Below are 26723 nucleotides of genomic sequence, written 5' to 3'. Positions count from 1 at the left end.
AGACACGAAGAGAAACCATTTAAAGGACCAGACGCGCTTTTATTTTGAAAACCAAGATAAGAGAGATATAGTACATGCAGTCAATTTGAATGATAATAATAATAATAATAATAATAATAATAATAATAATAATAATAATGACATTGATAATAATAAATATAGTAATAATAATGATAATAATAATAGTAATAATAACAATGATGATAATAATAATAATAATAATAATAATAATGATAATAGTAATAGTAATACTAATAATATTAATAATAATATTAATAATAATAATATATTATTGTACATTATTATTATTATTATTATTGGTATTATGTTATATCTTTAACTTGTGTATTTCATTTTTATTTTTCATACTTTATTTTTTCCCTTTTTTCGAGGTTGTTTTCATATATGCAATTTACAGTTTTATTTTGAAAACCCAGATAAGAGTATAGCACATGCAGTCAATTTTATTGGCTAATAATAATAATAATAATAAGAAGAAGAAGAAGAAGAAGAAGAAGAAGAAGAAGAAGAGGAAGAAGAAGAAGAAGAAGAAGAAGAAGAAGAAGAAGAATACATTATTGTACATTTGTATTATTATTGGTATTATGTTATATCTTTAACTTGTGTATTTCATTTTTATTTTTCATACTTTATTTTTTCGAGGTTGTTTTCATATATGCAATTTACAATTTTATTTTGAAAACCCAGATAAGAGTATAGCACATGCAGTCAATTTTATTGGCTAATAATAATAATAATAATAATAATAATAATAATAATAATAAGTAGAACAGGAAAAAGAAGAAGAAGAAGAAGAATAAGAAGAAGAAGAAGAAGAAGAAGAAGAATACTACATTATTGTACATTTTTATTATTATTGGTATTATGTTATAGCTTTAACTTGTATATTTCATTTTTATTTTTCATACTTAATTTTTTCCCTTTTTTCGAGGTTGTTTTCATATATGTATGCAATTTACAGTTTGTAATTACAATAGTTTATAAACCAATTTTTGAAGTAGTTGAGCTTAGAGACGAACACAATAAGTATGCTAGGGAAAACAACTTCAGCATTCAAAATTGAAATAAAATTAAGAAAATACAAAAAAAAAAAATAATAAAAAAATAATATTAATACAAATAAAATAAAGTAATAATAATAATAATAAATTAAATAAACAAATAAGTTAATAGAAAAAGGGGGGGGGGGTGTATTTCATTTATAAGTTACCTTAAATATCTTACAAGTGAAATTTCTATTTCATGTCACCATCTTGTCATTGTTGTTTGTTAATATGTTGACTTTTAGTTGTGTGGGAAAAAAAGATTTAAACAGGGATATAATGCCATGATTAATGGAAAATAAGATGGAAAATAAAACACTTGATAAAATTAAATAAAAATAAGATAAAAAATAAGATGAAATACCATGCAGAACATAAGATAGAAAATAAAACCCACTAAATAATAATAATAATAAGACATTCTTATACATTCTTATCCTTATTATTGATGTTATGTTTATATCTTCAACTTATGTATTCATTTATAAGTTACCTTAAATATCTTACATGTGAAGTTTCTATTACATGTCATCACCTTGTCATTTTTGTCAGTTTGTTAATGTGTTGAATTTAAGTTGTGTGGGAAAAAAAGATTTAAACAGTGATATAATGCCATGATTAACGGAAAATAAGATGGAAAATAAAACACTTGATAAAATGAAATAAAATAAAAAGATGAAATACAATGCATAACATAAAATGGAGAATAAAACCCACTGAATAATAATAATAATAATATGTTCTTATATACAGTCTATGGTTTTAATGTTTCCATATGCCATTATTATTGTTATTATTATCATTATGATGATAATAATAATGAATATTATTATGAGCACTTTTTTTTGACACCTTGAGTTTATTTTGTTGATAAGCGGCTTCTTGTTTACTTTCACTCGAATACAGTACCTGAATCAGATTTGTTTTACACTGTATTCCTACTTTTGCTTCCAGTAACGGAGGATATGACGACTCCTTTCTCCACTGTTGACAGAATTACGTTTAAAGGGAAAGAAACAAGTAGCTGTATGTTTCCACGTAGTAATTATCCCTTTAAGAAGCTATACTTTTGGCTTCAGGCAGCAAATCTACTGTGACCAGCAGACATTTACTATTCCACTGTTCCTCCCTGCATGAACACATGCAAGCCTCCACCAGAGAGCAGCAGTTGGCTGAAAATGATCTATGATCCAGTCCAGGAAATGCAGGCTGGTGAAGACAGTCTGAGATAATTTGCTTCTCTCAAACCAGCCTGAATGTCAACAAAGTCAGAGCCACACACACATGAAGGGTTTGACAAAATAACAGGAACACTTCACTGTAACACTTCGCTGTAAATGTCAATAAATGCCATGCAATATGTCTTATATTTGTGAATATTATCATGTTAAATTATTGTGTTTGAGAGATACTGATTGGTGTCAAATAATAGTAAGAGTGATAGGAAACACCATAAACTTGCATCAACACCCGAAGGAGCCCCAGGCAGCAGTATGGTTAGTGCACGGAGAAAGGTTAACTGAGAACAATGATGCAACTGAGGCCTCAATGTATCTCTGAGTCATGTTAGTTGAAATAAATGTATGTGGAGGTTTGCTTCTATCTTTCTTTCAAGAATGCAGTAGGCTAAATGATGGCGGAGTATCAGTCAACAGGACGTCGTAAAAAGTTGGTGAAGCATTTCTCACATAGTTGAAAGAGGAGGACGGCACACACACAGTGTAGCAGAGAAAGAGCTCTCAGTATTTCAGAGCCCTTCCTGATAACAGAGTGCTCCATAGTGTTGGGGCACAAGGGAACAGATAAGGGAGAGGCTGGCTCTTCATTCGGTTCTTACACTGCAGGACAACAGGTGTGCTGAGGTCAGTGTACAAGTCTCTGCATCTTCTACAGAAACTCACTCATGCCCAGTGGTGGAAGAAGTATTCAGATCCTATACTTAAGTAAAAGTAGCAAAACCACAATGTAAAAATACGCCACTACAAGTAAAAATCATGCATTCAAAACCTTACTTAAGTAAAAGTATGCACGTATTATCAACAGAATTTAGTTAAGTATTTTCTTTTAGTATCAAAAGTAAAAGTATGCAGAAAAAAATTTCAGCATTAGTGTTAAATTTAAGTACTTCTTATACTGTTGCGATAGATAGATAGATCGATAAATACTCAAAAAAAAACAACTCTCACCATGTCACAGCAGCAGTACACGAACAAACACACTGAACAAAGAATAGTGCAAAGAAACAGATGTCAAAAACACAAGCACTAACATAAGAGTTAAAAGTAAAAAAGTATGCACTTTAAACATGTGCGTGCATACAATGTACACATTGTTGTAGGGTGTGCAAAGGAACTACATGGATAATAACAGACATACAGTACTACAGGAGTCTCTGGTCATCACCAGACTGTATGAGTAAAATGGCATCTGCAATTAAAGCAAGACTCAAAACAAAAGTCTAAATGACACCAAAAAAGGTAAATCTATACATAGTTTGGTAGGTAAAGATGTTACATGCTATTTTTTTTGTCAAAAAAAAAAGAAATGCTCATTGACTTTCTTGCTGAGAGTTAGATGAGAAGATTGATGGGAAGCTCCGGCCGGCAGCCAGTTAGCTTAGCACAACAATGAGTGGAAACACAACTAGCCTGGCTCTGCTGGCAACCAGTGGACATCCCAGGAAGTAAGAGCTCCCAGCCAAGCAATAGCCCGTTACATAACCTCCTGTTTTTGAACAGATAAACAAAGAAGATAAAATGAGTTGATTAGTGGGCTTTAGAGGTGTTTTCTAGCTGCTTGGCTCCAGCTTCATACTGAACAGAAAGACATAAAAGTGCATAGTATAAATCATGTCAAACTTTTCCTGTAAGCTGTCATTGTAATTTTTCTCTTTTATTGGGCCTAAGATTTCCGACTACTTATCTAAAACACACGAAACACACGAATTAACTCATATAATGGTACACATACATGTAGGTTACTGTGTAAAAGTAGAACTTGTATGTTGACTTTATCCAACGGTGTGGTGGTACAGTGATATTCACTTGGATATTGAACTGAATTGACTCACACTTACAGTATTTATCGGTCTAAATCAATAAACGTCTCATATTTTTCCACAATCTCTAAACTTTAAGTAATGCCAGCATTAATGACAGACACATTTGTGTGTAACTCAAGCTTACACACTCTTAAATTAATACTCCTCTTTGCCAGTGTGGACACGGACACATACAAATGTTACTTGGCAGCTGCGTTACATAAGAGTCCTCGCTGAAGGAAAGTTGAATTCCTTTTAACTTGTTCTCTTACTCCCCTGCTGTTTTTTCTTCTCACATTCATCTCATTCATTGTTTTGTCCCGGAGAGTTCACTGATGCAAGAGACGAGTGTTTCACTCTCGTGTTATCTACCACCAGTTAACACTCTCCATTGAAACCAGGTCGCTCGCCACACACAGTCCCTCTCTGTTCCCATTAGTGAGATCGAAAGGCCCACAGTCGCCTCTAATTTGTTTTGTGTGTCTTTGAATTGTTTTGTTTACGGCACATCCATGGTAGATTACTGGGAGTCTGACGTAGGACGGCAGACGTCAGGGGGCCACAATCTGATGTTTACAGTGACAGGACAATACTATGTTCTCTGCCTCCTCCATGAGGTTCTTGGAGGCGAGTGGGGGGAACAGTGGATACACAAGGCACAAGGGTGGGAGTAAAGAGTCACAAGATCGCCATGAGACCGAGCACAGTGAGTCACTCCCCGCTCAGCTGTCTTACCCGCTTCTCTTGTTCTCTGTCCGCCGCCACTCTGGAAACACTGTACAACACTGGTTAGTCAAGAGAAGCTTGTTTACACCTCTGAACCTCTACATCTGCGTCTCTCTATCCCCTCTTATAAATCCTTTTTTCATTATAAAGTGGATTATTTGCGTTCACTGTTGACCGCTCTGATGTCTGAGCCTTCGCTGCTTTGATTCAGCGGGTCGTCTCTGTGGTAAACAGCTGCTCTGATCTCTTGGCGACCCACAGACGGCTGATATATACTCCGCCACAACATGCCTACAGTATATCTGCTGTACAAGAGGTCAAGGGTTAAAGTCGGTTTAACTGGTGGATTTAATTGTGATCCAGCAGACTGAAGAACATTGTGTCCTCGACCTCATGCACCAGGTTACGTAAACATGATCATCTACAGATCAAGTAACTCCTCCCTGCAGACATTTTCTCACACGGCATTAGAGAGGTTAATGAGGGACGCCTCGGCTCTTCAGCTTTACAGTTGTGTCATTTATAACCAAATCTTTAGGATTAGAGAGCCAAACACAGTCTACAACCACGCTACCGGTTCTGTGACACTGTGTTTACTGTAGGCTTTGAGCTAAATGCGAACGTCCTCATGTTAAAGCTGCTCACCTTGGCAATGTTTGCATGCCGATGTTTAGCACGTATAATGTTTACCATGTTCACCGTCTTAGTTTTGCATGTTAGCATGTTAACTTTTAGCTCTAAACACAAGGCACAGTCCTCTGAGACTGATGGAAATGTCATTAGTTTGGCAGGTTTTTGACCATAAACCAAAGTATTGGGCAAATTAAATTTTGACCTGATGAAGGCACTAGATGGAAAGTCAGTCACTAAAGTTACTACATCCTCAGGGGTACAAAATTTCATGTAAATCCATCGAAGTTGTTGAGATAGTTCACTGAAAAACAACCTGCTGTTCGCACTAGAGGAAAATTCAGGGGATCACAAAAGTCAGTAGAACATAAAGAGAAGCGAAGTGTCTCCCCTTCCGGTGGACCACCATGGGACCTTGTTTCAGAAGAAATATGAACAAAAGTCAACGGCGAGTGCCAATATTTTTTGTGCAGTGAGTCACACATATGATGTTTGTCAATTTAAAAGATCATTTTGCAAGTCAAGAAAGTCGCAGTTTGTTGTAAAACTGTTGAAGTATCTGACTGTGAAAATACATAATTAGAAAGACTACAAACCCAAAAGTTGCGTAAATGACGTCTCTCTCTCTCTGAAGCTACGATGCCTGTGTGTTTCCTTCTGAGCGGTGTCACACAAAACTAAATGATACTAGGACAAACCTACGACAAACTTTCTTGAGTGACAAAAGTATTAAATTGACAAACATCATATGTGTGAATCATGGCGCAATTCAAACCGAATCCAAAAAATATTTGCCTCTCGCCGTTGACTACCGTACAGATTTTTTCCAAAATATGGTCCCATGGTGGTCCACCGGAAGGAGAGGGACTTCTCCTCTCTATAATCTGGGAACGATGAATGTCTGCACAAAATTTCGTAGCAATCATCTAATAGTCGTTTAGATATCTTAGTCTGGCCCAAAGTGAGACATTCCCATCCCCAGAGCCACACTGCTAGCAATGCCCAAAACAGGTGTCACTGTCCATACAGACTGTTTCAATGGAGATGCATTGCTAGGCAACAGTTTGGGTCCATGTTTATGTCAGTTGATGTCATTCACACACTGCAACAGGAAATAGACACATTTGGACTGTTTACGTAACAACAGTGAGATGGTCTATAGACTGCCGCTAGTCCTGCTCAGTTTACAGAGAGACAGAGCTGGAAGGAGAGAGGTGATACAGAAAAAACAAGTGGCGCGTGTGATGTCTAAATTGGAGATAAAGCTTTGTTAATAATCACACCTTCATATCCCAGAGGTGTAAAGCGAGGAGGCGTTTGCTGTGTAAGCTTTTGTCATCGTGCTTAATCTCACACTACCAGCAGCTGTGCGCAGTGCAGCTTCAATGCAACTGTCTTATGTAACCGGTTTAAAGGTTCTCTCTCTCTGACCTCTATGCTCTTAATGCAAACACAGCCATAACAGACAAATTACCCCAGCGGAGATCTCTTGTTTTAACTAAATGAATTAAAATGACCAGTTGTTCATTGATGATAACGTTAGATTAATCGCATAATTGTCCATAGTTAATCACGATTAATCGCAAATTAATCGCACACTTTTTATCTGTTCAAAATGTACCTTAAAGGGAGAGTTGTCAAGTATTAAATACTCTTATCAATATGAGAGTGGGCAAATTTGCTTTATGTAAATGTACAGTATGTAAACATATATTATTGAAAATCAATTAACAACACAAAACAATGACAAATATTGTCCAGAAACCCTCACAGGTACTGCATTTAGCATAACAAATATGCTCAAATCATAACATGGCTAACTGCAGCCCAACAGGCAACAACAGCTGTCAGTGTGTCAGTGTGCTGACTTGACTATGACTTGCCTCAAACTGCATGTAATTAACATAAATTGGGCATGTCTGTAAAGGGGAGACTTGTTGGTACCCATAGAACCCATTTTCATTCACATATCTTGAAGTCAGAGGTCAAGGGACCCCTTTCTTTCCTCGGCAAAAATGTGCGTATAAGTTTGGAGCATTATTTAACCTCCTTCAGGACAAGCTAGTATGACATGGTACCTATGGATTTATTAGATTTTCTAGTTTCATATGATGCCAGCATCTTCCCTCTAGCTTTAATACTGAGCCCGCTACAACCTAAAAATTGCAAGTTGCGTTAATGCGTTAAAGAAATTAGAGCCGTTTATTTGAATTTGCGTTAACGCGTTATTATGACGTTGATATGAGACAACAGCTAAACCTTAGTTATTGCAAAACTTAAATAAATACAGCTTTTGACAACCAAGAGAAGTGTACAATTCTATCTGAACAGAAAAGATGAAATATCTAAAGCATCACTTGAAACAACACACAACGAAGACATGCTTTGTCTTATAAAAGCAAGACAACCTGCTGAAAATAAATCCTCTGAGAGAGATAAACGAGCCAACATGACAGGAAACCATTGTCAGTGTTCACTGCCATAACCCTTATTATAGTAATTAAAAGGTATTCAGCTACAGAGGACTTTTCATTGAAACATCCTGCCTACACCTCCTCCACCCACACACTGACACACTCACTCATTATAATCCATCTACGGGCACTGCAATTACTTCAGGGAAAGAGTCACGGCAGTTATGAAGTGGAAAATGTATGTGAGGAGGATTAATAAAGAGCAGAGAAACCAAAACAATCCCACTGACAGGAGAATGTGGTGCGAGTGACAAGCCACATGACCCTTCAAGGGTTAACCGCCCTTAACCAGACTGCAATCATCAGGCTTAATCCAGATTATTCCAGACTACGAAGCGTACACTCATAGCGTTCCCGGCCTGTCTTGTCCTGTCTGGGCTATTTTAAGCACACGTACTCTCACACTTCTCTGCGGTTGCTGCAGGGAGAATGAGTGTTCTGTGATGTGGGTACAAATATCTTTCCACATCTCGTTGGGTGGTTTGACGGGCCGAGAAAGGGCTCACATGCTCGCACGCTTACTCACGCTCATATAAAGTGCTCACAAATATCATCACAGTTGATGATGTGTCTCCCTGTGAGTTTAACACGTGCTATAATCAGAATCAAAGCGAGTGTGTCGACATCACACACATCACTATTCTTTTACTCCGGATAACTCTTACAGCCTCTCTGACCTTGTGTTGACTGGCTTGAACGTGATTTACTGCATCTAACTGGCTATTTAACTACCAATTCGAACATTTGGTGCCTTCAAATGGGGTCGTATTTACCGTGTTCACGAGATGAGTCCATATGAACGCCCCCCTCTTGTGGCATTAACAACCTCGTAAGTGGAAAGCTCTGAGTTCACGACCTGTGACGTGTTTGTTGACGTCAGAAATGACGGAGGCCATTGAAGTAAATTTTTCGGCGCATAACAAGTTAATATATTGTAATTTTCGTTGTGTATAGTTTTTCTTCGTAATTATATAATATGCCTGAGGAAAATGTTGATATTCCCAACAGTATCACCCTTTTCCTCTGTCATTATGCCTTTGCATTTACTGCATTATGTTACCCACTTGCTAGCTTGCTAAATTGTTAACCTCTGTGACTTCCAGATGCCGACAGTAACGTTAATATTGCCGTTGCTTAGCAGCAATGTTCTCACCACTTGAACGCCAAGCATATCATGTAAACGACTTCCTATGTTGGAAACACGAGAGCACAAGTTTCAGGCACCAATACAGCCAGGTGACAAATTAAAGGTGCTAAACACGGGATTAGGAGCATTTCTATTGCCTCTCAACGGCTCACAACATGGCGAGGGCGAGCCGGCGGCTTGCAGCTGATGGTGCTAAAAGCAAAGAATGTAAACTGCCAAGATGTGGAAGTCAATTGTTTGTTCCACTGCAACATCAGCGCCCAGCAGCGAAGCTATGCCTCCGCCATTCTGTACTGAAAGTGAAACTACCGAACGCCAGTAAAACGTTCGCCTGAAAAGTAAAACAAAATTATTTCTATTCTATTGTCATATTCTACAGAAAATGGCCTGTGTTGAACAATCAAATATTATAAATATAATAAGCGTTGTGGCGGCAGCGGCTGAGTTTTGTCTCTTTACTTCTATACGCTTAGCTAACAGCAGTAACAGCACTAACAGCGCAAACAGTGCAAACAACAGTGAAAGTGCTGACAGGGATAACAGTGTTTACCTGAGGGGGAACCGGAGGGTGGGTGCTACGCTTCCATGCATACGTAGCGTACTGCATGATACAATATAGGCCCTTTTGACCTGTCACTGCAGGGTAAACACAGGTGTAATTAATAACATTAATTATGGTCCTGCTCCATTTAAGTGGGCCATGGCCCTGGTATTGTGCACGCTGGCTCACTGGAATGGCTGTGACACACTAAATAGAACGGGACCATAATTACTGTTATCAATTACACGTGTTTACTCTGCTAGGTCATGCCAAAATGACTGCCATGAAAAGGGCCTGTTAATTACTTCACACCATTTCATGCTCAAGATTGCAAAAGGGCAATATCTGAGTGACTTTGTAATGACGTTACTTACTGGGATAGGAAGACGCTTCAGTCACAGAGACGGAGTGACTGAAGTGGCGTCTGTATGTAGGTCTATCAGAACTGTACAGGCCTCAGTGCTTTGCCCCTACAGCGAGGGGGTGTTGGACATTTCCCTGGCATGATTTGGGTCCACCTGTCACTGTATAAATATGTCAAGTAGACGCTGTTCAACAACAGACAATAGACTGTTGTGGATTTGGTGATATAAATAAAGTTTGAGAGCAGCTGTTGAGGGCCTGACACAACCCCTGATGACAGCTGCTGGTGAGAAATGAGACAAGACTGTCATAGACACCACTGAGGAGTTATATAATCCCAGCTCATATTTGCTCCTGTCCAAAACAAAACTGACAGAGCATCGGTCTCTGTGTGTAAACTGTGTACGTAACCTCCACATGCAGGACTCGTTGATGTTGTTCACACATGGGGTAAGTCAGATTTACTGCTGTTGTGCTGCAATGAGGTCAAGATAATGATGGAGACCTTTTCATGCTGCTTTGATGTTTGGTTAGTTTTCCTGCTTTATTTTGTGTGCTTTTGTTGTCTTTATCTTTTTTTAAATTATTTTTAAATTTCTTATTTTAAAAAAAAAATGTTTTATGAAGTTTTATGTGTGTGCAAATAAACATAAACATGCTGCTGTGTTTATTGATGCATATGTGCATGCTGCAAATATGGGTACTGATTTTAATATTTATTATTTAGGGGGGGTTATTTTCCATCTTATGTCATGCATACTATTTTACATTTGTTTTTTATATTATTTGTATTTTTTATCTTATTTTATCATGTGTGTTTTATTTTCTTATTGTGCATTAATTTTGCCATTCTACTCTGTTTTTATGTTCACTCTATGTCTATTTACCTTTATTGTAAAGCATTTTGTGCTGCATTTCTTCTATCTATCTATTTATTGCAGACAGGCCGTCAAGGACAACGGTTAAAGAGGTGATAAGACTCTACATTAAGACAGTGCCAGCAGGGTTACTACTACTGCTATGAAAGTACAACTGTAATACAGCTGGTCTGATAGGAAAATGGACCAGCAGATGACGCACAGTGTGTTCAGGTATCATAAATTCTCCCTCTGATCAAAATGTAATTTTGTTCTCCGTCCTGGAGGCCGTGTGTTGCTATCTGATCGCTCTGTTGACCAGAGTTCAAGGAGGGTTGCATAACATGCTGGGACACCATAGTCTTTGGACATATTACATGTTGCGTGTGGTCCATACCTGCACACATATACTGTAAATACACACACACACACATATTCTAGTTTAGAGTTTTACAACTTGTTCTGCATCATGTTTCATAGAAATGATCCACTTTTCCCATTTCCTAAGTCCATTTTTCTATTGAATAAACTTCTTGAACAACCTCAAACATTACTCTTTCCCTGGAGGATCAGCTCTACACCATTGTCTTGTTATAGCTTTTTTTGCTGGCTATGAGCAAAACGTGTGCCAGGTACATATCTCTTCTTTGTATGACCTCTTTTATGTTCCCTAGATCAGCGGTCCTCAACCTGGGGGGTCGGGAGATCATTTCCTGGGGTTTCTAGATGGTTGTGTGGAAAAAAATAAAATAAATAAGACTGGGGAATGTTTTTTTCAATACATCAGCTGTACCGGTGATATGATTTGCCTCAGAATAGATTTTATTGAGTGTTTGTGAGAGTCAAAGTGTGCATGAGGGATTTCCTGCAGGTCAGGGGGAGAAAAAACGTCATGAAACCCATCAAAAATCCATGGTACCTGGAGCTAATTGGACAACGCCGAGGTGCTGCTAGCTGTTCAAACTAAACAAAACTGTCAACATAAACAAAGAATTATTTATTAAGCTGACGTTTATCAATCAGAACAGTCACAATAATCAAAATCAACAGGAGGAGACGTGTCGAAAACAGCTGTTTACGCTGGGCAAGGGCGTCACGAACACAGACCTGATTATTCTGAGGGGTCGGGACTCAAATGATTGAGAACCACTGCCCTAGATGCATCACAGCACAGTTGTTTGGAATGATATATTCCATAATGTCTTTTATGGTTGCATTTACATTGTTACAGAAAGGGTTTAGGTGACTGTAAATCCCCAAAAACATGAGTATATGGTTGGCTTCCAGGTCGGTTGTTGGGTGGTTAGCTGTCTGCTTTTGATCTGCAGATTTATGAAGAACCTGGTCATATTCTTTCAACCAAACTTCCTCCATGCATGAGTTAGTGGTAGTGCACTGTGTTAGACACATTTTGTACCATTTTGCATCGAAAATTTCAATATTTAGCTCTGATTCCCATTTGTTTTTTTTATGTACATCCTCTGCTTTCCCCTATAAGGCTTGGTTAGCACGAGAAAAAGGCTAAGACAACATGAGGTCTACCCTGGTAGTATCCATACGCAATCAATTTTAATCATACCATTCATATCTATATTGGGATCATTCATCACCTCTTTAATAAAATAGCCTATGTAAAGATATCTTTGTATTCCTGACTATATTTCAACTTTAGTTCTTGAAAGCTCATACATTTCCAAACTATGGCTTTGGTATATAGAGCAGAGATAACTCATACTCTGTGTTTTTGCTCTTGTCTGCGTTATTTTAAGCTCACATTCACTTCTCTGTTGTGGCTGCAGGGAGAGTGAGAGTACATGTACTGTACGGCAGATTTACATCCTGTTACTGCTTCGAGTGGATTCTTGTTTTGCAGCACGAGATCACGTCTGCAGCAGAATGCCCTTTTAAAGCCGTCAGGCCGAGAAGCTCAGGTTGCCATGATGAAGATAAGAAATTCCATAAACTTTGATCTGTGACGTCTGTCGTACCGGGTGCTCAGGCACACCAACGTGTTTCACTACAGGCCTCCATGAAGCAAAGACACACACACACAAACAGCTGAGTGTGTACCTCCACGTTGCATTCATGCGTTATCGCCGGAATAGGATTAATCTCACCAGCTCTTACATCATAACTCACACTCACCCGTGTGCTATTGGGGTCAATCAGGCTTTACTAGTTGTTTTTGTACATTGCAAAATCCAATAACATCCAGTTTGAACGTTGTGCTAACTGATGTTTATTTGCAATATTTCTAAATCAAGCAAGCTACCTAATGCAGTGAAAACAAAAGGGTACAGTTTCACTTGGGTTGTCAAAGTTAACGTGGTAATAACGCGTCGACTTCCAAGCTCAGTTTTTAAAGCTAGAGTAAAGATACTAGCATCCGGTTAAACTACAACAAATGTAAGTAATCCATTGGTACCTACCATGTCATACTAGCTCGTCGAGAAGGTGACTTAATAACGCTCCAAACTTGCGCTAAATTTTGGTGGGGAAAAACTGTCATGACCCTTTTCAAAGGGGTCCCTTGACCTCTGACCTCAAGATATGTGGATGAAAATGGGTTATTTGGGTACCCACAAGTCTTCCCTTTACAGACATTAAGTAACAAAGAGGAGCATCAGACCTGTAACGGTTCAGTCGGAGACCCAGACACTGACCTGCAGCAGCTCCCGGCCTCTCTCAGCCCAGACTCTGTCACTGTGGAGCTAAAGGAGGGAGACGAGGAGGAAAAGATGGGGGAGGAGATGGCCCCCAAGAGGAGACAAAAAGAGAGGAGGAGGAAAAACACAGCCAGGATGGTTAGTTTCTATATGATGGTGCAGCACCTATATGATGGTGCAGTATATACAGTATATAGATGTTTTGCATGGTTTATATAAGTGTGTGATCACACACATTGCACTGAATCTTTTGTTGCGGAATACACAGTATATTTTTCACTAGGGCTGATAATGTAACGATAATGTGTTAACGCAAATCCGTTTTAACGGCACTAATTTCTTTAACATATTAACGCAACCTGCGATTCAGGTTATAGCGGGCTCAGTTTGAAAGCTAGAGTGAAGATACTGGCATCATATGAAACTACTAAATCTAAGGAATCCATTGGTACCAACCATCATACTAGCTTGTCACGTAGGAGGCTAAAAAATGCTCCAAACTTGCGCTAACTCATGGTGAGGAAAAACTGGCATGTCCATGCAAATGGGTTCTATGGGTACCCACGAGTCTCCCCTTTACAGACATGCCCACTTTATGATAATCACATGCAGTTTGGGGCAAGTCATAGTCAAGTCAGCACACTGACACACTGACAGCTGTTGTTGCCTGTTGGGCTGCAGTTTGCCATGTTATGATTTGAGCATATTTTTTATGCTAAATGCAGTACCTGTGAGGGTTTCTGGACTATATTTGTCATTGTTTTGTGTTGTTAAATGATTTCCAATAATAAATATATACATACATTTGCATAAAGCAAGAATATTTGCCCACTCCCATGTTGATAAGAGTATTAGATACTTGACAAATCTCCCTTTAATGTACATTTTGAACAGATAAAAAATCATGCCAGTAAGATTGACAGTGCTAATTTTTACTCTTTCACAGCATGACATTAGCTTAAATTCAAATCTATGCCAGGTGTCATTTATTCAGGTTATGTAAACATCTTTTTCCCGTATATGAGCAATGAGGCCAAGCCACCCACCCCGGCATTTTGTGGTGCAGAACTGCTAAAAATACCGGTGCTGTTGCCATGGTGATGTTTCACTGTCACAAAAAGTCAGTTCAGTCACCAAGGCAACTGTCTGTGTCCTACACCAGCACCACCCACATGCATACAGCACAGACACAACACAGACAAATGAGCCCACTAATAAAAGGCAAAAAAACAAGAATATATTTTTGTGCTTCAACATTAAAACCATATGGGAGAAAAACATATTCAGCTCAATCTGTTTTTGATGCAGGCAGCAGATGAGCTGGGGAAGTTCGGCTATATTTTTAGATCTAAAAAAGAGGAAATGATAATCCCTCTCATCTCATGTCTCATGTCTATCATCTCTTCGCTTTCCTTTGATGATGTTCGCTGCATCAAACCCCCCCGACGTCCCGGGAAGACCGACGGGAAAACAGATTGAGTGACATAAAGCTTCACACATGTCAAACTGTGCAGCCATAACTGGATTTGATTGATTTCACGCTCAAATAACAGATAAGTTCCACCCATGTTTGATACTGCATTTTTCGTTAATTATATTTTGGGGGGATATATGCATGAATAATCTTGTGCATTGCACACAAAGCATGGGTATGTGGGTCATCCCAAGGCTCTGAGTCAGTCTGTTCCAGCTAAGTGAACTGTGGATCTGATGATGATGATGATGAGCGGTGGCAGGAGAGTGCTGCGCGATGCTCCTGAGGGCCTGCAGTTTATTTACTGGGCATCATTTGGCAGACGGACCAGTATGTCTTGTTTGCTAACATGGATTACAAGTCTCATTGAACAAATACAGCGTATATTTACATACTCCACCCGTTTCACATGCCACTCGATTGTTCAGGGTTGAAAATATGTTTCTGCCACTGTCTCCACATCATCACCTTGGCCTTTAGAAATGTCACCAGTACCATTAAGTGTCCCCACCCTTCATATGGAGCAGCATTCAAGGCATACTTTCCACGCAGCCAGTGTTTCCGCGAACTTACCCTCCTTAGCTCAGAGGGTTTTCCGGTGCTGTAAAGCCGATTACTTATTTCCACTAGGAGGTTCAGTGGGCATACGGTACGTTAAACAAATAGTGGTCATCTGAGGTTTCTCTTAACACCTTGCAATGCTTCCTGCTTAGCATTACAGCTCTACTGGAAGTTTTTGAAGTGTATAATCCGAAGCCCAGTGCAGATCAGTCGGCGATGTCGGCGCCGAATGGTAATAAGGTGAAAAACCTCAACTTAACTGCTTAATAATGAACTCTGTGGCTGTGATGACGCATGCAACGTGAGGTTTGCAGTCTTTGTTTTTACGCCGTCTCGAGCATATTTGTGCAAACAAAGGAAAACTCTGAAGCCTGTTGGATTTAGTCTATATTATGTAAATCACAAACAGAAGAAGCAAACAGGTCCTGATGTTTTAAATGGTAAATGGATGGACTTGGACTTATATAGCGCTTTTCTAGTCTTCCGACCACTCAAAGCATTTTACACTACATGTCAGTATTCACCCATTCACACACACATTCATACACTGATGGCAGAGGCTACTAAGGTGCCAACTTTGCCCATCAGGATTTAATGTTGGTGTTTGTAATCACAGCGCATTCAAAGTTGACCCCTCATCCTCAGCTTAACTAGCATGAGAGGGAGAGAGAGCAGCGATGGTCGAGCGAGCTATTGAGTGAACGGGGAGAGAGAGGGGCGTTAGTGAGAACAAAGCAGCGAATCAGAGAAATAAAACTTTATTTTTTTATTGTTTCACGGTGGTTACATTTTCAAACACAAATAAACACACAACTAACTTCACACAACTCTGCAGAAAGGTGCCGAACTGACGGATTTTGAATGAATGCAGCTGAAAGGCAGGCTGTCCTCTCTGGTCTCAGCCACTGCACACAGCAGAGGAGAGACAGAGGAACAGGGGAACTTACAGTGATGTAACAAACCCGTTCTCATGGGTCAAATACGGCCGCAAAAGCATCTTGTGCCCATCGATGTATAGTCAATAACTTGGGCCTTGGTCAGAAGCTGAGAGGCGTGACAAAGCGGCGGTATTTGACCAACCTGAACGGGCTGCACACCCTGTGTGCTGTTATTGGCTGGGGGTTACACCCCCACGTGGGGCCCTAAAGGCTGTTTGCAGACGCCCTAGAAGCAGAAACACCAACACACACTTCTAGTGATGATTGAGGGACTATTTTATACATTTTATACATCGCTTTTTAGGGAAATTGTTACATATACCTTTAATACTAGCATCACCTCAGAACCAAATAGTTTTATTTAGGTTGCTTGAGAAATATTCAACCACAGCAGTGTCAAATGTCACTGACCTAGATCACATCCATCAACCTCAAACAACATCATATCACATTTCTCAGCCAAACCCACACAGCGGTTTTGTCTCTCCTAAGAAAATAACAAATTTCATGATTTAAAAGCAAGCACACAAACATTTTTCCTCTCTGTTGTGCATGTAGTGAGTTTTCTTCTGCCAGGTGAAGCAATACAATAAACTGATGTAAAGATGATTCACACGACTCTAGTTCACTAAAACTTAATCAGCATTCAACGTTATTAAAAATCAGATGCTTGGACCACTGTTTCTGTTTTTCTGGGCGAGTTAAAAATGATTCCATAGTAGATACTGTAAGTCAATAATGTCTCCATTAACACTAAAATTAAATAGTAAGTAAGTTAAATATGCTAAGTGAGTAAATGAACACAATATAGACAGTAGATTTTACCACAAATGAATGCCTTTATTTTTCAAGACACTGTTAACACACAGGTATACAAGAAACAAATCGGCTCCTGCAATAATAAAATAAATCAAAGTCAGAACAGATAGAGTGGTAATATGGAATGTAGCTGTTTCCATTTTTTTTTTTTTTAGTTTTTAAACAATCCTTTCAAATAAATAGTCTCTTTATAGTCTTTGTAGCTAGTGTTTTTAAATCAATATATTCTCTTTGTTTAGTCAAAGTTTCAGGAATGAAGAGGAGAAAAATCAGACGAGAACAAAGACAGTGACAAAACAAGGATGTTACCCTTTTCAAAAAGTCTTTCGCTTATGGGCAAAAAAAAAAGTACAGGGGAGAGCAACGGTTGAAAAAAGGCAAATCCCTTCTTCTAGACCTAAATCATCTTGTTCTTCCACCAAAAAAAGTGTAAATCCGAGTGCCCGGTGGACAACACAAACCATGTTTGTTGCGAAGGTCTTCAGAGACACCAATATAAACACAAAATGTCCTTCTCAGAAGCTTAAGTTGTCGTTTGCTACAAGGCTACTGACCTAGCCAGCCAAGGTCAGCTTGTACAGTCAACTTCCCCACTAATGATGTACTGTGCTGTGGGGGACCGGCAGTCCAAACTTCATCCCAAAAAAGAACTGATCACAGGTAAAGCACCACGTCAGGCTCCTAGAACTACACTTCAGTTATCTCTGCCTCGCTCTTTCTCTCTCAGAGAGAACTTAACAATAAAGAAACTTGTCTGTACCAGAGGAGGAGAGGGGGAGGGGAGAGTCCTAGGATGCTACAGGAGTCCCTGTGTGTGTTGAGAGACCGCCGTCTCATACAACATCTCTCCTACCATGTATGACAAAGAAAAGGAGCAGTCCCAGAAAGAGAAAAGTGCAAGTAAGGGCACAGGCAGCCCTGTCCTCTGGCAGGTGAGGGAGAGCGCAGGGACGACCACACGGACTCTCCCCTGACCCCTAGGTGTCTGAGGTTCCCTCCAAGCAGAGGAGGGTCAGACCCCATAAAGGCGTAAGGGCGATGCACCTTGGAGTAGCAGGGTTTCAGCTCAATGAGCTCTTCCCGTGCTTGAAATTTAAACCGTGTTGGCTTCAGGCCAGCCTCAGTCTGTGCTGTGATCCTCCAGCTGGGAGATGATGGTGATCAGGTTCTGAAGGCCGAAAATGAATCCGCTGTCCTGGCCTTCGTGCACCACGCTGTCCTCTCCGTAGTGCCGACAGGTGGTGTGAGCAAAGTCAATCATGCGCACGTCCACCTCTGGGCTGCTGGCCTCTCCTGTGCTGTGGGAGGATCGACTGCTGCCAGTGTTGCTGCTCCCTCCGGCCACACCGGCGCTGCCGCCCGCTGAGGAGGAACGAGGAAAACCAAAGGCCCCTTCCTCTTCCTCCTCGTCGTCTTCCTCCTCTTCTTCTTCTTCATCAGATGGCTCATCCTCATCGCCTTCTTCCCCACCACGGTGTCTGGGTCTACTACGATTCCTGGGAGGGTCTCCGTCATAGATGATGAGTAAGGAGCTGGAGTAGAAGCGGTAGGACTCGCAGGCTTCCAGGGCAGCTTGCATTTCCCGGAGTCTGCGCAGCACTGGGGACAGCAGCTCTCGCCGCAAGCGACGCCCGTTGTGGAAGAACTGGTAGAGCGCCTCCTTGAAGCCTGCGAGGGTCAGCTTACGGCCGTGGTACTTATTCATGAACATCAGCTGGCCGGAGTCTGACTGGTAGACCTGCAGGTCACACAGAAACATGAGCACTACAGTTCCACATGTAACCAATACGAAAAAAAATGTAAAGCTTCAGTAGGCAGAATTTTTTTTTGGCATCATTGGGAAAAAATTACACAATAACCTTTCAGCATATTGTAATTCAAGTGTTCTGAGAGATAACGAGACTTCTGCACCTCTATATGGCTCTGTTTTCAGGCTTTAAAAAATCTAGCTTGTGACGGGAGACTTTGGCCAATCACAGGTCATTTCAGAGAGAGAGAGCGTTCCTATTGGCTGTGCTTTGGCTGGTGGGCGGTGCTTGGTATTTCTTCAACTGATCTCAACATGGCTGCCAGGTTACAAACTTTCTTATTTTACAGCTAAACAGTACACTACAAGATGTTTCTGAAAACATTTGAGGCAAGAAATAGGCATTACAGTAACAGAATTTTGATTCATAATCGACTCCAGCTCGGCTCTGATTGGTTGTTTTCCTCCGGTCTGTGAAATCCTGCAGATGCCGTTAGGAGCACCGGAGGACACCAGAGGCGCGTGTTTTTTTTTCTTTTCACTACTATCTTATGCACTCCTGTCAGGATATAGTGACCGTTTTATAAAAATAACTTTTTTAAAAATCATATTTTCTGCATTTCTACCCACTGAAGCTTTAATTCAAAAGGAGTTGTGTTGCATCATTACTGTACCTGCATGCCACAAAGTCGCACTCCAATAGATGCAGATGTGCTCTGTTGACACTTGCGAATCTGATGGGCTTTCTTCTCCTCTGATGCATCATCTCCATGCTGGCGAGTTCCCATCTTCAAGTCTAAGACACATGGTACTCTGTAGCGCCACGTCAGGTTCTCCAAAAGAATAAATTCTGAGAAAGGCGGTCAAGGATCACACAACAACAAAAGACCTATAAACTCAAGAGAGTGTATACGTGCTTATATTAACAAATAAGACCCGTCTGTCTACGTCATTGCACAGAGAGACACCCAGAAACAGCTGTTCAGTCATGAAAGGATACTGTATTGGTTGCGGTGCTTTGCATTCTCCTTCATCCTTTGTAGGTGCTGCTGGTGACATTTGAGACTCCAGGGGTTGTGTTTGATCTGTGGCACAACGTTGCCTTTTTCCAGGCTGAAGTAGAGAACCTCTGCCTGCTGCTGCTGCGGCATCTCATCACGATTATAACTGCAAAAGTGACAACACAGAAAAGATGTCAGCTTTGGTGTTACAGAACATGAGGTGTCTTGTCGTTTATGAAAGCATCAAGGTGTTACTGCAAGCATCCTCACCTCATGATCTTGTCTTCTTTCCGGCTGTGTCGAGCTCGGTCTTTGCTGAAGTTGTCGTTCTCCAGAAGCAACGAAGACTGCTTCTTGTTGCTCAACTTCAGCATCTTGCTCTTGGGCTCACAGTCCGCTGAGGGATCTTTGTTTTCCAGGTCGCCTGATTCGGTGTGGAGGGGGTAGGCGATGAGGCACAGGTTCCCTTCCTCGTCGTCTTCAAAACTGACCGATACGACACCTGAGAGAGGGTGAGAAGGAGCACCAGAGAGTGGTTATGAGTATTAGCTCTTATGTCAATTCTATTATGGTCATTTATAATAATTAATACCTTACCAAATCTTTTTTTAAACACAAGATATTGACACATTCATACAACCATTTGCATGTTCACATCTCCACACATAGACATGTTATATGGAAGTTGAGATCATCACATATGTGACAGAAAGATGGAAGTGGAAAATATGACATTAACATGTATATGAAGAGCAAACTGTTTATATGACTCATTATTCAGGAAACAAGAGACAAAATACCACAGAAGGCTGAAATGTGTCCAACTGAGCGGGATATTTATTAAGCAATTACCAAACATCCTCATGAAACACACACAATAACTCATGATACAGAGTTTAGAGCAGGCTGCAATGACATGAGAAAATGAAGTACAGTTCTCTCTTTCCACATACAGAAACATACATCAAACAACAGCTAAATAAGCAACAGAGAAGGGCTGCTGCTTGATGACATTTATCATCATGATTCACACCATGATTCAGTTACAATGAGTCTGTGTACACAGTTCATAATACAGGCCTTAAACGAAACAAGAACATTTGAAGATGTTTTCGGTTTAAAGGTGAGTATAGAACACAGTTTTACAAACTCAAAAACATAACCAGAGAGGGTTTAAGGGCTGATGTTTCTAGAATCCTCTTAATGATAAACACAGTCTACCTTTATGCTAATTTATAACACGATCCACAAACAGGCACCCAGCAGACCCCTTTGCCCCCTTGTACAAGCTCCTAAAAAGGCCTGTGTGTGTCACACGTCCTTGTGCGGCGTGGGGGAGGTGTCGCACTGAGAATAAACATCACAGCTGCAGCGGCTGATAGAGATAAACCACAGACAGGAAGGAGGGATGGATGTGGCCGAAACTGATGGGGGAGAGAAAGTGGCCGAGATAAGGAGGCAACGTCCGAGTGGACACACTTTGCATCCAACAACACGAGCAGTAGTCACATTACAAAACAGCCACTGAGTAACAGAGAATAAGAAATACTCTGAGAACAACATGTCCAAACAGAGCCAAAGCTTAAAAATGCATTTTTGCATGTTAAACGACAGGCCTGAGGACCCAGCATCCACGTTTCTTCCGCAGCCCGAGGCCTGGCTGGCTGATGTCATGCCCACTGACATCACCATCCTGCAGGAGGCCCCGCCTCTTGAATCTGTCCTTATGGACTGTGCAGTCCACTCAGAGCTGCACTGTCATCACACCACCTCAGTGAGTGTGGGAACTTATGAGTCACTCCGACTTAATTCACAATGGCTCATAAATTAGTGAAATAGGTGCATCTATTAAGAGTTTTATAGCCTGATTGGCTGTTATATAATAGCAGGGGTTCAACAGCGGTGCAGATCATTATCAATTGTTTTATTAGGTTCAAAAGTTCTGGTGGTCCAAGCTGACTTTCATGCCTGTATCTTGGAATTAAAATCCTCTACATGCTTTACAGTAAATGTAGATGGACACTCCTCCATCCTGGGTCTTTTTATAGTCCCACGCTGCATTACTGAGGAGTCAGGTACCAGTGTGTGTCTTGGCTCTGTCATATGACCACCTTTAAGTATCAGCATGTACCAGGTGTCATTGTCTGTGGGTGGAACTGTGAGACACCGTGGACCTGGACGCAACCAGAGGAACACTATATTCCAATCCCGTGTGTGTGTGTGTGTAAGTGAAAATGTGTATTTGCGTCCATGTTTCTGTGACGGACCTGAAACCAGACCTGTAAATCTCCTCAAGTGACTTGTGAATTACTCCACCGGTGATGTATGCCATTTATTTTTGATCCCAGTGGAACTCTATAGCTCATCCTGAAACCAAAGCAGTCTTAAAAGCCAGGCACAGTACTTGAAAAGACCTCTCTCTGGGGGGCTCGTCCTAGTCAGGCCCCTCAGCCTGGATGCTACTAACCCCCCTCCCTCCATGCAGAAAACTGCCTACCAATTGCTCCACCGTGAGACTGTACACAAGTCATATTATGTGACCATTTAAAAACAGAAATCCATCTATTTATAAAGATAAAAAATAATACATATTGCAGTGTGTTGTTGTGTACACCATGTTCTTTAAGCCCTATGTACTGTACCCACAGCAAAATAACATCCTTGCAATCTGAACAGACTTTTTTGCAATGCAATATTAAATGCATTATATATATATTGCACACACAGAGATAAGGAAAAGCTAATTAATATCCTTGCAATCTGAACAGACTTTTTTGCAATGCAATATTAAATGCATTATATATATATATATTGCACACACAGAGATACGGAAAAAAGCCTAATAGCAAAAATAATATCCTTGCAATCTGAACAAATGGGACTTTTTTGCAATGCAATATTAAATGCATTATATATATTGCACACACAGAGATACGGAAAAAAGCCTAATAGCAAAAATAATATCCTTGCAATCTGAACAAATGGGACTTTTTTGCAATGCAATATTAAATGCATTATATATATTGCACGCACAGAGACAAGGAAAAGCAAAATAATATCCTTGCAATCTGAACAAGTGGGACTGTTTGCAATGCAATATCAAAATGAGAGATATAAGGAAAAAGCTTAATACAGCTTGACACTTCCTGCAGATTTGGAGGTGGTCTTACCTTTATACTGAGGGGTGAACTTCCTCATCTCTGGAGGGAGGCTCTTGTAGAACTGGTGCTCTCTGGGGATCAGGGGTTTGCATATTGTTTGTTCCCCAAATCGCAGCACACAGGAGTGGCCTCCCACCTGGTGCACGAAGGGCTCAAGCATTACCCCTTTTCCGGGGTAAGGAGTCCCGTCCGCCTGCATGAGGGCTTCCAGAGCGGGACTCATCCTCACTCCGCATCTGATTAGTGAGCTGGGGGGACCCACGACGGTCGAGAGGAGAGAGACTCGGCCGCTCCTGTGGCTCCCTATCCTCGACGCTGCTCTCCGGCTGGGGGCGCTACTGGGTCGCCTCGCTCGGTGGAAGAAAACACACAAAGGGCTGAACAGGAAGGACGACCAAAAAACACCCTTATTCCCTTTCTTTTCCTTCCTTTTTCTTAAATTATGAAACTCCTCCGGCTGGGTTGGATTAATCTCCGTGTTTGTAACGATACTTGTGCCGTTTTAAAGCTATTTTAATGCGATTTAAAGACGTTTTTCAAGTGACGGTAAGTGCTCGTTGTTCGTCGTCGTTGGTGAAACTGACGTTACAGTTGATCCTCCAGATAGAAAAACAGCCAGTAGGCCACGCCCCCATCCTCACAGCCAGCCAATCAGAGAGCAGCAGCTTGTCGCTGGGAGGAGACAAGGCAAACCGAGGAAAAGGATCAAGCAGCACATCGAGCAAACAAAGAGGAAGGAGAGAAAACAAGGGGGGGAGGGGAGGACAGGAAAAATACTCGACACAAAAACAAAACACTGTTTTTTTTTTTCTCAATGTACTTGACATCGTTCCTGTTATTTTGCACACATGCTGCAGGTTGCATTTTAAGTTTCACCTTATTCTCGCACCATATTTGTGGAAGCAAAGCTGCAGGGGGATTTAAAATGGCAAAGAGGGAAATCGAAACTACACAAGCCATTTCTTTTTCGTTTTACACATTTCATGTCTCAGCAATAAGCAGGGTAAACCTGAAGGGTGTGATTGCATGGCAATTGACTTGACATCCACTACAAGTAACGTTACATCTTTACTTGTAGTGGATGTCAAGTCAATTTAAAGCAGCAGTGGGTAGAATTGGAGCAAATATGATTTTGAAAAACAACAACATATTTTTCATAAAATGGTCACTATATCCTGACAGTAGTGCATGTGACAGGTAATCTGAAAGAAAAAAAAATGGGCCTCTGTGTCCTCCTGTGCTCTGCAAGATTTCACAGACAAGTGGTAAACAACCATTTAGAGCCGAGCTGGAGCCTGCCGTCTCTGAGCAGCTGTCAATCACTCGTGAACTCCGATCAAACGGTCAAACTAGGCAGCGCTGATCAAATATGAATCGATATTCTGTTACTGTAATGCCTATTTCTCTCTTCAAATGTTTTCAGAAACATCTTGTATTGCACTGTTTAGCTGTACAATGAGCAAGTTTGCTCCGGCTGGTGGGTGGTGCTTGGTGTTTCCTTATCTGATCTCAATATGGCTGCCGAGTCACAAACGTCCTCATTTTACAGCTAAACATTACGTGTAATAGTGTGACCATGTTGCTTCAGGTAGTTGTGAAAAAATGGCATATGGTCCAGGAAGTCCAGTTGGGACATCCATGAGTTTGAAGCATTCATCTATGGTACTGTATTAATCCAAGATAATTCCAGTGAAAGCTATCGCCCAAAGAATATGCCAAAAACTTCCTGGTTGTTCAGCCCACTGTCTCTTTGCCTGACCCCACCCATAGCCTATACATTTGAGATGACACCTAAAATAGCTTTTCTAGGCTCTGGGAAATTTTTACTAATATTAAATCTTCATGGATTGACATTTCAAAAATCAAAAAGTAACACAGAATTCACACTAGACAGCGGCGAAGTGCGGCTCGCAACAACAATTAAATTTTTCTGCAGCCAAGAGGCATGTTCATGCGTTTCTGGCGGGAAGAAATTCTTTGTAAAATAGATCAACATTACACAGGAGTGAAAGGAAGTTAACAATAGGTATCAGCCGGCACAATCCTACATAGTAGCTTCAAGGTATTCTACTGGAATGTGCACTTGCATGTATTTGACGGACTAATACATGTCATTGCCAGTGGTGTTGCACATGATGGTTTTACATCGGCACACAGCGGCACAGTCAGTAATGTCACACACACAACATGTTGTTGGTGTGGAAGTTCTTCAGCGTGAGTGAAGAAGACATAAAACTGCAATTTGTCACAGCTGCCGAAATAATAATAATAAGCCGTAGAGGAACAACTTTAAAACATTTGGAACAACTAACTTAATTAGACACTTATTATTGTAATTCATTACCATTATGCTGTTCAGAGTAATCACAGACTGGCGCACATTATGATGTGTTCAAGCTCTGCTCAGTGAAAATGTGTATTCGGCGATGTTAAATTATAAAGCTATCATGATGTGTTCAAATGTAATCTTGTAAAATGTAGTTTTTGGTGAGGAACGTGAATAAATCCAGTTGTTTGAAGTAGATGTTTTCATAGCAATATAAAATAGATATAAGGGAGGGAATTATGACCCATTTAACTTCCTAACACTAGCTCTAAGCATCTTACAATATCTAATTAGAACTACTAATAACTACTACAAATATTTAAATAGAAATACAATAATTAATTTCCCAATCATTTGAATTGGGTGTTTTTATGCAAATATAGATGACATTAGGATAACATAAGGATAACATTTAAAATTTTTGATGGTTGGAATGAAGCACAACATGGAAGTGAAAGCAGCGCTCTGTTTATTTAAATGTGGAATTGCAATAAAATATTTTGTCCCTAAAATCAATGAATAGTCGTGATAAATAATCATGATCTCAATATTGATCAAAAATAATCGTGATTATCATTTTGGCCATAATGGTGCAGCCCTAACTAAAAGGGCTTGTTTTTGCCACTGACAGATTACTGTAAGTATCTGACAACAACATGGGAAATAGGGTCAAGGTTGAAAAACACCAGAGTTGCCCTTTAAGATATTCTATTGAGGTGTGCAATACTAAACACAAACAAAGAAGAGCACTGTTAAAACAGTTTTCCTATCTTGACAGTGCATCATCAATACATAAGAATATGTAACACCACATACATCCCAGTCGTAGATAACTGAATTCCTAGGCGCTGCTACTGTACAGGCCAAACATGAAATGTCTTTGTGAGTGGCAGACGACCTAATGAGTCTGACTGGTGTGCTAGACCAGACAAAGCTGAGGTACTGTAGGCAAGCTCAGGTCTCTGGAAGGTTACAGCCTAATCACGCACTAATCTCTGATGTTCCAGTTCTGCACTGGGATTACAAATGGGAAAAAAGGATCCCAGACCCAGGCAGGGAGAGGATTAAATGATCAGCACTCTAACAGGGCACCCACTCTTCTGTTTCCACTGGTCACACAGGTAGGGACTCCCTGGTGGTTTGGTGTGAAATGTGGATGAGAACAAAAACAGAGAAGAGAGGGAGTGT

General features: G+C 40.4%; 1 protein-coding gene across 2 annotated transcripts in view; it reads right to left on the bottom strand.

The window, feature by feature from the left end:
• Window positions 1-17298: 17298 nt before the first annotated feature.
• The window catches only part of ip6k2b (inositol hexakisphosphate kinase 2b), a 45244-nt gene continuing 35819 nt past the window's right edge, over window positions 17299-26723 (bottom strand). Inside the window, exons 1-5 of one of the 2 annotated variants that reach the window (XM_037768515.1) lie at window positions 23219-23827; window positions 20319-20550; window positions 20048-20214; window positions 19722-19897; window positions 17299-19038 (exon numbers count right to left, since the gene is read on the bottom strand). In XM_037768515.1, the coding sequence (XP_037624443.1) occupies window positions 18421-19038; window positions 19722-19897; window positions 20048-20214; window positions 20319-20550; window positions 23219-23432 (1407 nt within the window). In that variant the 5' untranslated portion in view covers window positions 23433-23827 and the 3' untranslated portion in view covers window positions 17299-18420. Of the gene's footprint in view, window positions 19039-19721; window positions 19898-20047; window positions 20215-20318; window positions 20551-23218; window positions 23828-26723 lie in introns of those variants that run through there. The other variant, XM_037768524.1, reaches the window with a different exon arrangement.

Source organism: Sebastes umbrosus, chromosome 1, assembly GCF_015220745.1.
Source record: "Sebastes umbrosus isolate fSebUmb1 chromosome 1, fSebUmb1.pri, whole genome shotgun sequence".
Taxonomy (NCBI): Eukaryota; Metazoa; Chordata; class Actinopteri; order Perciformes; family Sebastidae; genus Sebastes; species Sebastes umbrosus.
This window is presented reverse-complemented; position numbering and strand designations above follow the sequence as displayed.